Source organism: Lepidochelys kempii, chromosome 2, assembly GCF_965140285.1.
Source record: "Lepidochelys kempii isolate rLepKem1 chromosome 2, rLepKem1.hap1, whole genome shotgun sequence".
Classification (NCBI taxonomy): Eukaryota; Metazoa; Chordata; order Testudines; family Cheloniidae; genus Lepidochelys; species Lepidochelys kempii.
The window spans coordinates 1,415,068-1,426,822 of NC_136381.1; the positions used below are offsets into that span (position 1 = coordinate 1,415,068).

Sequence of the window (11,755 nt, forward strand, 5' to 3'; positions counted from 1 at the left end):
CCCTCTGTACGTGGCACTGTGCGAGCGCTGCTGGGATCCTGGCTCCAGTTCAAGAAGGACGTTGATAAATTGGGGAGTGGTCAGAATTAAAGGGTTAGAAACCTGCCGTACAGAGGAGCGCAATCTATTTAGCTGAACAAAGAGCGGGTTAAGGGGTGAGTTGATCCCAGTCTGGAAGTACCTACCTGGGGATCAGAGATTTAACAATGGGCTGTTCACTCTAGCAGAGGAAGGTCTGACAGGATCCAGTGGCTGGAAGTTGAAGGTCGACACATTCAGACTGGAAATAAGGCCTAGGTTTGCAACTAACACTTGGAACAATGTACCCAGGGTTGTGGCGGATTCTCCAGCCCTGGCGATTTTTCAGTCAAGACTAGCTGTTTGTCGAAACGCTCTGCCCTAGGGGCTGGTGTCTGGCCTGTGCTGTACAGGGGTCAGACAAGACGGTCACAATGATCCCTTCTGGCCTTGGAAGCGATGAATCAAGACTTACTCATTTGCTAACTCAAGAGTTTTAAGCCAATCACCTGATTCGGGCACCTGGCTGGAGGGGGTTCTGGGGGCAGGGGGCAGGAGAACATTAGCAGACAGACACAGCAACCAAGCCGGGGACGGAGTAGAGGTGAAAGACCCCCTCTCCCCGCATGCTCCCACCAGTAACAGTGAATGCTGATCAGCACAATGAGCAGAGGTTGAGAGCACCAAGAGCCCCTGTTCCCCAGTGCCTCTGTGATCTCAGCGGGGTGTTGTGTGTTCACGAGCCCAGACAGCAGGAGCAAGGGAGCCCCCGGTTCAACGGGTGCGCTACCCTAAGCTGCTGAGGGGGCACTGACCACCCACAGCAGCACCCTCCACCCCGGCACCACAACCCTAATCGTGGCTGGTGAGGAGGGGAGGCCCCAAGAGGGGGGACTGGAGAATGAGCCCACCCTGCACTCACCCTGGTTAAAAGACAGGAAACAAAGGGTAGAAATAAACGGTCTGTTTTCAGACTGGAGAAAGGTAAATTGTGGTGTCCCCCAGGGGGCTGTACTGGGCCCAGTTCTATTTAACATATTCATAAATTATCTGGGAAAAGGGGTAAACAGTGAGGTGGCAAAATTTGAAGATGATACAAAACTACTCAAGATAGTTAAGTCCCGGGCAGCCTGTGAAGAGCTACAAAGGGATCTCACAAAACTGGGTGTCTGGGCAACCAAATGGCAGATGAAATTCAATGTTGATAAATGCAAAGTAATGCACATTGGAAAGCATCATCCCAACTATACGTATACAATGATGGGGTCTAAATTAGCTGTTACCACTCAAGAAAGATCTTGGAGTCAGTGTGGAGAGTTCCCTGAAAACACCCGCTCAATGGGCAGCGGCAGCGAAAAAAGCGAACAGAATGTCGGGAATCAGCAAGAAAGGGATAGAGAATAAGACAGAAAATATCCTATTGCCTCAATATAAATCCATGGTACTCCCACAGTTTGAATACTGCGTGCGGATGTGGTCGCCCCATCTCAAAAAAAAGTATATTAGAGAGACAACTAAGGGGGGATAAGATAGAGGTCTATAAAATCATGATGGGTGTGGAGAAAGTGAATAAGGAAGTGTTATTTACTCCTTCTCATAACACAAAAACCAGGGGTCACCCAATGAAATTAATAGGCAGAAGGTTTAAAACAAACAAAAGGACGCATTTCTTCACACAACGCACAATAAGCCTGTGGAACTCCTTGCCAGAGGAGGCCAAGACTATAGCAGGGTTCAAAAAGAACTAGATTAAGTTCCTGGAGGACAGATCCATCAGTGGCTATTAGCCAGGATGGGCAGGGATGGTGTCTCTAGCCTCGGTTTGCCAGAAGCTGGGAATGGGTGACAGGAGATGGATCACTGGATGATTCCCTGTTCTGTTCATTCCCTCTGGGGCACCTGGCATTGGCCACTGTCAGAGGACAGGATACTGGGCTAGATGGAGCTTTGGTCTGACCCAGTCTGGCCGTTCTTATAGTCACCCTGCAGAGGTGGCTCCTGTCCCAGGGGCTGCGTCTGGCTCCCCACTCTCAGCATTGCAACCTGGTGCATGTGGTCACAGTGTTACTCAGGTCCAGGGGTGAAAGTAACTTCAAGGACTTACCGGTACTTAGGCGGGGGCAGGGCCTGAATTGGAAGAGGCGGGGTCTTTACATCCCCAGGCCCTTTAATCAAGATTTAAAGGGCCCGGGACTGTAGTAACAGCAACTGGGAGCCCCGGGCCCTTTAAATTGCCACCACGACCCCCGGGGCTCCGGCAGCAGGGCTCGGGCGGTGATTTAAAGGATCCAGGGCTCCGGTTGCCGCTACCGTCCCGGGTCCCTTAAATCATCCCCGGAGCCCTGCTGCCGGAGCCCTGGGGAGGCTGCAGTGGGGCTCCGGCGGCGATTTAAAGGGCCGGGGCGGTAGCTGCGGCAGGAGCCCCAGGCCCTTTAAATCGCTGTCCGAGCCCCACCCCCGTCCCAAGGGAGGCCAGCTGGGCCAAACCTGAGCTGGCCGCGACTGATTTCTGTGGGTGCAATCCGCTAGGGCAACAAAGGTGTTAATAAAAAGAAAAGGAGGACTTGTGGCACCTTAGAGACTAACCAATTTATTTGAGCATGAGCTTTCGTGAGCTACAGCTCACTTCATCGGATGCATTCAGCTGTAGCTCACGAAAGCTCATGCTCAAATGAATTGGTTAGTCTCTAAGGTGCCACAAGGACTCCTTTTCTTTTTGCGAATACAGACTAACACGGCTGTTACCCTGAAAGATGTTAATGTGACCCTGGCCCTGAACAGTGTTAAATGACGTTTGGGTGAGGCTGCTCGGGCCCCTGGCAAACACACCACGAACAGTCCTTTAGCATTTTATTAAAGATACAGCAAGAGGAAGAAAAACAGTGAAAGCGTTGGACCTGTCAGGTTCCCAGCGAGGCTGTCATTGTCACAGTGACGCTTGTTCCCTTTCATGGGAGAGACATTTTACCAGGAACCTGACCCCCATTTGACAGCCTTTCAGCTGGCGTTAACGATGGTATAACCCAGGATCCTAGAAATCCCTTTGTCACGGAAAAACGCACATTTTTACATTTCTTATTAGTGAATGTTGGGGTTTTATCACAGAAAACTGGGGTCCTGGTAATAACCATCCAGTTAGGGGGAAAGAGCGTAAGTCAGGTGAGCTGGGCTGGAGCTGTCCCTGTTGTTGTTAAAGTCCCATCCTGCTTCCGAGAGGACAGAACAAGACAAACACACACAAGGGGGGGAGAACCGAACCGCAGAGACAACGCAGCTTCCATCTCTGGTGCTGCCTGCTGGAGAATCACAGTCCCCGCGGGCTCAGCTCACTCGCAGGCCAGCCGGACTCCTGACTCCGATCGCTCACCCAGCAGCAGCCGGCCCAACGCTCTCTGCCATCTCCATCCCCTCCTGGGGGAGAGAGAGGCCTGGCCTCCGTTCGTCGCGCCCTCGTCACCTCCTGGCCATGTACCTGGGCAAGACACCTTCAGCACGAAGGAAGCTCCAGCTCGTTCAGAAAAATGCAGCCACTCCTAAGCAACACAGGCTCCGGCGAGCTCCTCACCCTGTCCTCTGCTCCCTACCCCGGCTTCCCACAGCACGTTCAAGGGCTGGGCCTTCCCTTCCCAGTGCTCCATGACCAGGGCCCAGGACACCCAAACAGAGCCTAGGCTCCTGGATGGAGATCAAGCAACCATCGCAGGGGCCAGGCGGAGACTGGAATCACACACACACGGAGCGAAGGACCATCCCAAACCGCCCCATCTTCCACTCCAAGGGCCAGGCGCGGGTCTAAGAAACAGAGCAGCTGGGGTATCGATATTAACCCCCCAACCTCTCCCCCTCCCAAAACAAGAGACCACGCTGCACCCGCCGCGCCCTCTAGGGACAGGCTCAGGGAACGAACCGTGTGACACCCAGCGATGAGCTCCCAAAATCTTAACAACCGGTTCCCTCCTCACCCCAGGAGGGGGTCGTGCCCCCCCCCCCGCCCCCGGGACTCCTGCCCCATCCAACCGCCCGCATTCCTTGATGCCCCCATCCACCCCACTCCCCTGTCCCCTGACTGCCCCCAGACCCGGGCAGGAGGGTCTCGTGGGCCACAGTAGTGGGTGCCCACCCCACCCCTAAGAGCCAGAGGGACCTGCCGGGGGCGAGGTGGGGAGTCCCGGAGCTGCTTACCTGGGGCAGCTCCCAGGAAGCAGCCGGCAGGTCCCTCTGGCTCCTGGGGTGGGGTGGGGTAACGTAGCTAGGGGGGGAGCAGCCACTCCCCCCACCGATCACATCAAAAGTGGCACCTTAGGCACCGACTCTGGGGGTGCTCCGGGGCTGGAGCCCCCAGGGGGAAAATTTGGTGGGTGCAGAGCCCCCACCGGCAGCTCCCCGCCCTGCGCCCAGCCCCAGCTCACCTCCGCTCCGCCTCCTGCCCTGAACGAGCCGCCGGCCCTGCTTCTCCGCCCCCCCCCCCGGCTTCCCGCGAATCAGCTGTTCGCACTGGAAGTCTGGGGGGGCTGAGACGCAGGTGGAGGCTTCCCGCTCAGGCCGAGGGAGGCAGAGGGGAGCTGGGGCGGGGAGCGGTGCCCCTGTGCCCCCCCAGCCCGGGTTACCTGCTGCGGTGCGGGCAGCCCTCCTCGCGCCCCCCCCCCCCCCGCCGAGCTCCCCTCAGCGAACATCTGATTCCCGGGAAGCCGGGGGGGGGGCGGAGAAGCAGAGCGGGGCGGCGCGTTCAGGGGAGGAGGTGGAGCGGAGGTGAGCTGGGGCTGGGGGGGGGGCGGGGAGCTGCCAGTGGGTGCTCTGCACCCACCAAATTTTCCCCCTGGGTGCTCTAGGGCTGGAGCACCCATGGAGTCAGCCCCTAAGGCGCCACTTTTGGCCGGTTAAATTTAGAAGCCCTTTTAGAACTGGTTCTCCCTCGCGGAACGGGTTCTAAAAGGGCTTCTAAATTTAACAACCGGTTCTAGCGAACTGGTGCGAACTGGCTCCAGCTCACCACTGGTGACACCCATGTGCTCACACAGTCGCCCCGTGGCCGGTAACACCCTGGGCAGAAGAGAACAGCTCATCACAGGGGCCGATCGGCCATGCCAGGACCCAGCAAACGTATACCAGCTCGGGGCTGTTTGGGCATGACCGTTAGCCGCCTCCATGGCCACCGGCTCACAGCGGGGCTGCTAAGGCGCAGTCTTGGCTGGCTCAGCCAGGGTCTTATTAGGCAGAAGGCAGAGGAGAGGGAGAGAACAGAGGAGAGCTAAGGGAAGAAAAAGAAAACAGCAGGGGTGGGGGGCAGCAGGGCTGGGAGTTAGTGGGAGCCAGGGCAGCTGGCGACAACATTTGGGTCCCTCTCTCTGGCCTGGTCAGGGCAGCGGCCCAAGGGCCGATCCCAGGAGAAGGTGGCGGTGGTAACCATGATGGAAAAGCCCGTTCCTGCCGGCCCCCCTGCCTCCCCACCAGCTCCCCGAAGGCTTTTTGTCTGGCCCCCAAAGGTAGCCACGGGCGGAACAGCCCATCCCCCCTCATTAGTTTGCTTACCAGTTAGGCCTCATTTTGGCCCATTGATTTCTGGCCCCACTTCTCTTGGTTAGCAGACGTGGGGTTAGCACCGTGCTGGGACTCTCCTGCGGGGCGGGGCGTTGTCTGGACTAGCCTAGGCTCTCTGTTTGTCTCCCTTATGCACCTTTTCCCACCCCTGGAATATCTTATAACCCTTTCTCTGCATCTCAGCGTTCGGCGGACACTGCAAGCTGGTCAGGGGGCCCCCATGATCACAGCAGCTGTTACCTGAAGGAGAATCACCCACTGAATGAATATGCTGCTGGCCCCCTGCCCAGCCCAGCCAGCCCCGCCCAGCTCCTCCGGCCCTCGCTGACGACAGCGTTAATTAGCCCGAGGATGCACCAGGTTTCTACAGGGCCGTGCAGCTTTCCCAGGCAAACCACAAACCGGGAAGCTCACTTCAATTGCCAAAATTAGCTCCCGAGGCACAGCCTGGCGCAGGGCACAGCCACACCTGCCCTGGCGTACAACCACAGCTCCACCGACTCGCCGCGGGCCTGGCTGGCAGGTTGCTTCCTGCCCCGCAGAGCGGGCACACACAGGGTAATTTCACATACAAATGGCCAAATAAGCAAGGGGGGAAAGCCAAGGCACCTCCCATGGGTGGGAACTGTACGGCATGGACTGAAGTGCACCATCTTTGTTAGGAGCTCAAGGGCAAGCAGGATTGCCCAGTGTCCCTGCGAGCGTGGGAGTTCTACAATGAAGTCCAATGGCACAGCAGACCAAGACTGGCGGTGTGGGCCGAGGCTGGAGGAGATCTAGGGGTTTAGAATGTAGGTTCTTGATACAGGCACAGAGGTTGCAGGACCTTATATAATCCTTGATGTAATCTCATAGGCCTGGCCACCAGAGATTCCTCAAGACCAGATTGGCTTGAATTGGCCAAAACGGCCACTGCTGGCGAATTGTGGCATAGTTTCAATACCTGAAACCTAGGTTGTCCCTCCGAAACATACAGAAAAGCCTTGCAATAGAAGAGGCCATTCTGTAGTCGGATCTGGGGTGATTGGGTAACCACATCGTTCAGGGTCTGGAAGATCTAGGTCACAAATGCGTCGTCGGGGAGCAGATGGAGGAAATCAGACTGCTGTCAATTGTCCTGTTGACAAAGTTGGGCCCCTTGACCATGGTGGCAGAGGGCTCTTCACCAGGTCTGAGATGTTAGCCTTTGCGGGATAGGGCAGCTGCCCTGGGATGATAGGTTGCAACAAACCTGAAGTGAGCAAAGAAGAGGGACCAGCAGATCTGGGGTTGGTTAAGGAGTCTGGCAGTCTATAGGTATTCCAAGTTCTTATGGCCCACAGGACTTGGACTGGGAATGGTGCCACCTCCTAGAAGGAGCCCTACTTCTCAGAGCCGCCTTGGTATCCAGTAGTTCCTTGTCCCAAATATGGTAATTTTTCCACTGAGGACTGCTTCCAAGAATAAAAATCACATGGGTAGAATTGGTTGCAGGGACCCACATGTAGAAATAATTCTGCACCTATGGCAAAGTTTCAGTCATTGACCTTGATCATAAATGGTTCAGTGAATTCTGGGTGAATTTGGATAGGTGCCAAGGTGAATGCCCTCTTCAGTCAATCAAAGGCTAACTGAACCCCCTGGGTCAGGCAAACTGGCCCCCTTTCGCAGGAGCACTGTTATGGGTGCAACCAGGCTAGAGAATCCTTTAATAAATCACGTGTAAAACTTGGCAAATCCGAGAAATCACTGCCCTCCACCTACATCCTTGGGTGTAGCCTAGTCAAATATTGCCCCAACCTTACGAAGGTCCATGTGAGTTCCTCAGGCCAGGGGATCCCAAGAATTCCACGGTGCCCTTATTGAACTCACATTTCTCAAGTTTTGAGCAGAGGTGGTTTTGGCGTCATCACTCCAAGACAGCGCAGACGTGATGACTGTGGAGGTCCTGACTTTCAGAGAAAATGAGGATCTCATCCAGGTAAAGGACAACAAATTGGTCCAGTATGTCCTTAAGATGTTGCCAGGGCATTGCACAACCCAAATGGCATGACCATGGCCATGCCTGGTATGGAAGGTGGTCTTCCATTCGTCTCCTTCCTGGATCCTCACCAGGGCAGAAGTTCCACGGTGGCCCAACTTTGTGAAGACCTTGGCAGGGCAGAGTCTTTCAAACAGCTCATTAATAAGCAGTACATGGTACCGGTTTCAGATTGTACTCTTGTTCAATACTTGGTAGTCCACACCAGGCCGGAGGAACCACCATTCTTTGCCGCAAAGAAGACTGGGGCCCCTGCTGGGGATGTAGAGGGGCAAATTAACCCCTTCTGAAGGTTTTCCTGAGAACAGGTCCCCCAGAAATGCCTGCAGTTCAGATTATGAGAGGGAGTAAATGTGCCCAAAAGGAGCCTCGGCTCCTGGCGGGAGGTCAATGAGGCCGTCATGCTGCAATGAGGCAGTAGGGCGCTGGCTCTCTTTTCACTAACCATGTCGGCATAGAGCTGAAATTTAACAGGAATCCCTGGAGCTGTGGAGGATGCCGTGGGGGTTGCCAGGGTCACCTTTGGATCCTCTCTTAACATCTCTGAATTCTTTGGAGGACTGAGTAAGCAGCAGCGGGCTGCTGGGCCTGGTTTGGCTCTCAGGAAACAGGACTGCTGGCGAGACAGGGAACAAGAGCATATTGTGCCTGACCACCAGCAGATGTGCAAGTCGTAGGCGATGAGCCAGGGGATGCCAAGGACAACTGGTGAATGCAGTTCATGAATGAGCCCAAACAGAACTTCTCGGTGGCCTCAAAGGACAGTTGCCTTGAAGGGAGCCATCTGGTGGGTGACTGGTCCCGATGAAAGGGCAGACTCCGGATCCATGAAACTGCCTGAGGCATCCACCAGCACCTCTAGGCTGGTGTCGGGCACCACAAGGTCAACAAGTACGGGTGCGGGCTGCTGGAGAAAAGGGAAGGGCACCAGCCCAGCCCGCTCCCCCCTATCGAGTCTGGGGCTTTGCTTTCTCTGAAGCAGGTGCAGATCAGTCCTTGGCGGGGCAGCTTGACGCAGTGTCCTGGTTCCCCACGGTATGGACATAGGTCCGATGCCCAGTGTCAATTCTTCTCCACATCCAAAAGGCCGGGCCGGAGCTGCTCCCCTTGCCTGGGTTCGGAGGTGGAGACGGATCCCCAACTGCACCTCCAGCCCCATGAGTCCCAAACCCTCTGCAAAGGCCAGGAATGACCCCTGCAAGTGCTCACCCCATAGTGGGCAGAGAGGGGCAGGGACTCAGGCAATGTCACACAATGAGGCAGGGAACAGCTGACTGGGACCTAGGAATCCTGGCCCAACAGAGGATGCTCCCCGCATTAGGAGGACAGGAGGGGGGAGGGGGCCATGCCACGGCTGCTTGTTTGGAGCCCGCATGGCGTGGGGGCAGAGCCCTGGGGTGGCTCATCCCACGCCCCAGCCCCGGTCCTCACGCCGTCTCCTGTGCCAGGCGATAGTCGTACAGGCTGCCACGTTCCAGGAAGCTCCTGGGGTTGGGCGGCTGGTGCCGCTCCAGGGAGTCCCCAGTGTCAGCAGCCGGCCCAAAGCCACCCCCGCCAGGGGTCTGCAAGCGGAAGACGTCCTGCGGGGAGGGGAGGGAGACGGTGAGGGGAGAAGGGGGCTGTCCCCAGACCCTGCCCAGACTGGAGCCCCAGAGAGGGGAATCAGACCAGGTCAACCCAAGGAAAGTACCAGCCACATCACAGCACAGCCGTGCCAACCCCACCCCCCACCGGGAGAGCTGGGTCAACCAGCCTCTCCTTCCCCCCCGGGACAGCCGTGCCAACCCCACCCCGCACCGGGAGAGCTGGGTTAACCAGCCCCTCCTTCCCCCGCTCCCTCGGGACAGCCGTGCCAACCTCACGCCCCACCAGGAGAGCTGGGTCAACCAGCCCCTCCTTCCTCCCCCGGGACAGACGTGCCAACCCCACCCCCCACCGGGAGAGCTGGGTCAACCAGCCTCTCCTTCCTCCCCCGGGACAGACGTGCCAACCCCACCCCGCACCGGGAGAGCTGGGTCAACCAGCCCCTCCTACCCATCCCCGGGACAGACGTGCCAACCCCACCCCCCCACCAGGAGAGTCGGGTCAACCAGATGCCCCCCACCCCTAGGTCAGCCATGCCAGCCCTGCCCCCCACTGGGAGAGCCATGCCAACCAGCCCCACCCCATCCTGGGACAGCCCCACCCCCACCAGGACAGCCATGCCAACCGGCTCCCTTACCCCGGGAAGCACTCGCACTGACGTCTTCCCCCCCAGGCTGATGGTTCGTCCATCTCTGCGGATCAGCAAGTTCAGCCCGGCGGAGCCAGAGTCCCCCCCTGCCCAGAAGAGAAAAGGGAGTCAGAGGGAGGGTCAAATTCGGGGTGACAGACGGGGTACACCACAAGGGGGCAGAGTGGGGGGTCAGAGGGAGGGCAGATGGGGTGACAGACGGGGGACACCACGAGGGGGTGGGGTGAGGGGTCAGAGGGAGGGCAGATGGGGTGGGGGTTCAGAGGGAGGGCAGAGGGGGTGACAGACGGGTGACACCACGAGGGGGCAGGGTGAGGGGTCAGAGGGAGGGCAGACGGGGTGACAGACGGGGGACACCACGAGCGGGTGTGGGGGTTTGGCGGGGGGGCCGGAGGGAGGATCAAATGGGGATACCGCGAGGAGCTGGGCAGTTCAGTGGGGACCGCAGTGGAGGGGAGGGGGTGCCCGGTGGGGGGCCGGACCCCGGTGGGTGCTCACCCTGCAGGCCGTAGGGGCGGAAGGCCCGGCGCTCGCTCAGCACCGACAGCACCATCTCCTGGCGGAAGAGCAGCTCGCGGATCACCCCGTCCCCGCCCCGGAACCGCCCGCTGCCCCCGCTGCCCTGGCACAGCTCAAAGCAGCGCAGGATCACTGGGTACCTGGGGGGGAGGCAGCGTCACTGGGGAGATGAGCGCCCCCCGGCAGGGCACCCTCCACCCGGTCCCCTGCACACTCTGCCACTGCCCGAGCACAGGGCGGGGAGACCCTGGGACCCGGAGCCGGCTCAGCCCCCCCGGCAGCGGTTACAGGGGCCGAGGACACTACATCCTGAGGGCCCATCGGCTCGGTGGAGGCCCCTAAAAAGCTGGGGTTACCCCACAGCTCTTGGGTGTCCTGGCTGCTGCCACTCCCCCACCAAGGGACCTCCCACTCCATCCAGCTCCCCCCCTCACAAGGCCCTTCTCCTAGACTCCCTGCCCGTGTCCCCCAAGGAGGGCCCTAGCCGAGAGCCCTGCAAAGACGGGGAGCTCCCCATGGGGTCCCAGACCCACCGTTTCTCCAGGATCTCGGGGTCAGTGATGCGGGTGTTGGTCATGTGGGTGTGCACCCCGCTGCGCCCATGCCAGTGGGGCCCGGCCCCCACGCCGCCCGCCACTGTCTCGTAGTACCCCACATACTCGTTCCCAAACGTCACGTTGTTCATGCAGCCCTGGAGCGAGGGGATGAGAGATGGAGGGAGAGCCGGCCCCGGGGACCCCGACGGGGAGCCGGCCCCGGGGACCCCGACGGGAGAGCGGGCCCCGGGGACCCCGACGGGAGAGCCGGCCCCGGGGACCCCGACGGGAGAGCCGGCCCTGGGGACCCCGACGGGAGAGCATGACCGGCCTTGTGCCATGGAGTGTGAGGGAGTCAGAGCCCAGCACCCCCCACTTCCTGCGATTCCCCGTGACTCTCAGCCAGCCACCAAAACGGAAGGTTTATTAGACGACAGGAACACAGTCCAAATCTGAGTTTGTAGGTACAGACAACAGGACCCCCTCAGGCAGGTCCATCTGGGGGAGCAGGGAGATTAGACCCCAACCTGGGGTTCCCTCCGTTTCCCCAGTCCACGTTGTCACGGCGTCCCCGGGCGATGCTCTGGAACTGCTCCCTACGAAGCCAGGCAGGACTCTGGGGAGGTCTCCTCTCTGTGAGCAGCCTGTCTGCAGGACACACAGCTCACCCGGCTTCCACCTTCCTGGGTCTGACCTCGGAGCATTCAGCCTCCTCTGCCCCTCCGTGCGCTTCCCACAGCGAGTCCATCCAAGTGGGGTCCTGGGGAAGCCAGAGGGTCCTGCCCCCCAACTCCGCAGTCAGACGGGACTCTCAGCCAGCCAGTAAAACAGAAGGTTTATTAGACGACAGGAACATGGTCTAACACAGAGCTTGCAGGTGCAGAGAACAGG

General features: G+C 58.8%; 1 protein-coding gene across 1 annotated transcript in view; it reads right to left on the bottom strand.

Moving 5' to 3' along the window:
* Window positions 1-4,913: 4,913 nt before the first annotated feature.
* The window catches only part of OPLAH (5-oxoprolinase, ATP-hydrolysing), a 49,037-nt gene continuing 42,195 nt past the window's right edge, over window positions 4,914-11,755 (bottom strand). The window contains exons 23-26 of the mRNA XM_073329809.2: window positions 10,862-11,019; window positions 10,308-10,468; window positions 9,798-9,895; window positions 4,914-9,156 (exon numbers count right to left, since the gene is read on the bottom strand). Of these exons, the coding sequence (XP_073185910.1) occupies window positions 9,004-9,156; window positions 9,798-9,895; window positions 10,308-10,468; window positions 10,862-11,019 (570 nt within the window). The 3' untranslated portion in view covers window positions 4,914-9,003. The remainder of the gene's footprint in view (window positions 9,157-9,797; window positions 9,896-10,307; window positions 10,469-10,861; window positions 11,020-11,755) is intronic.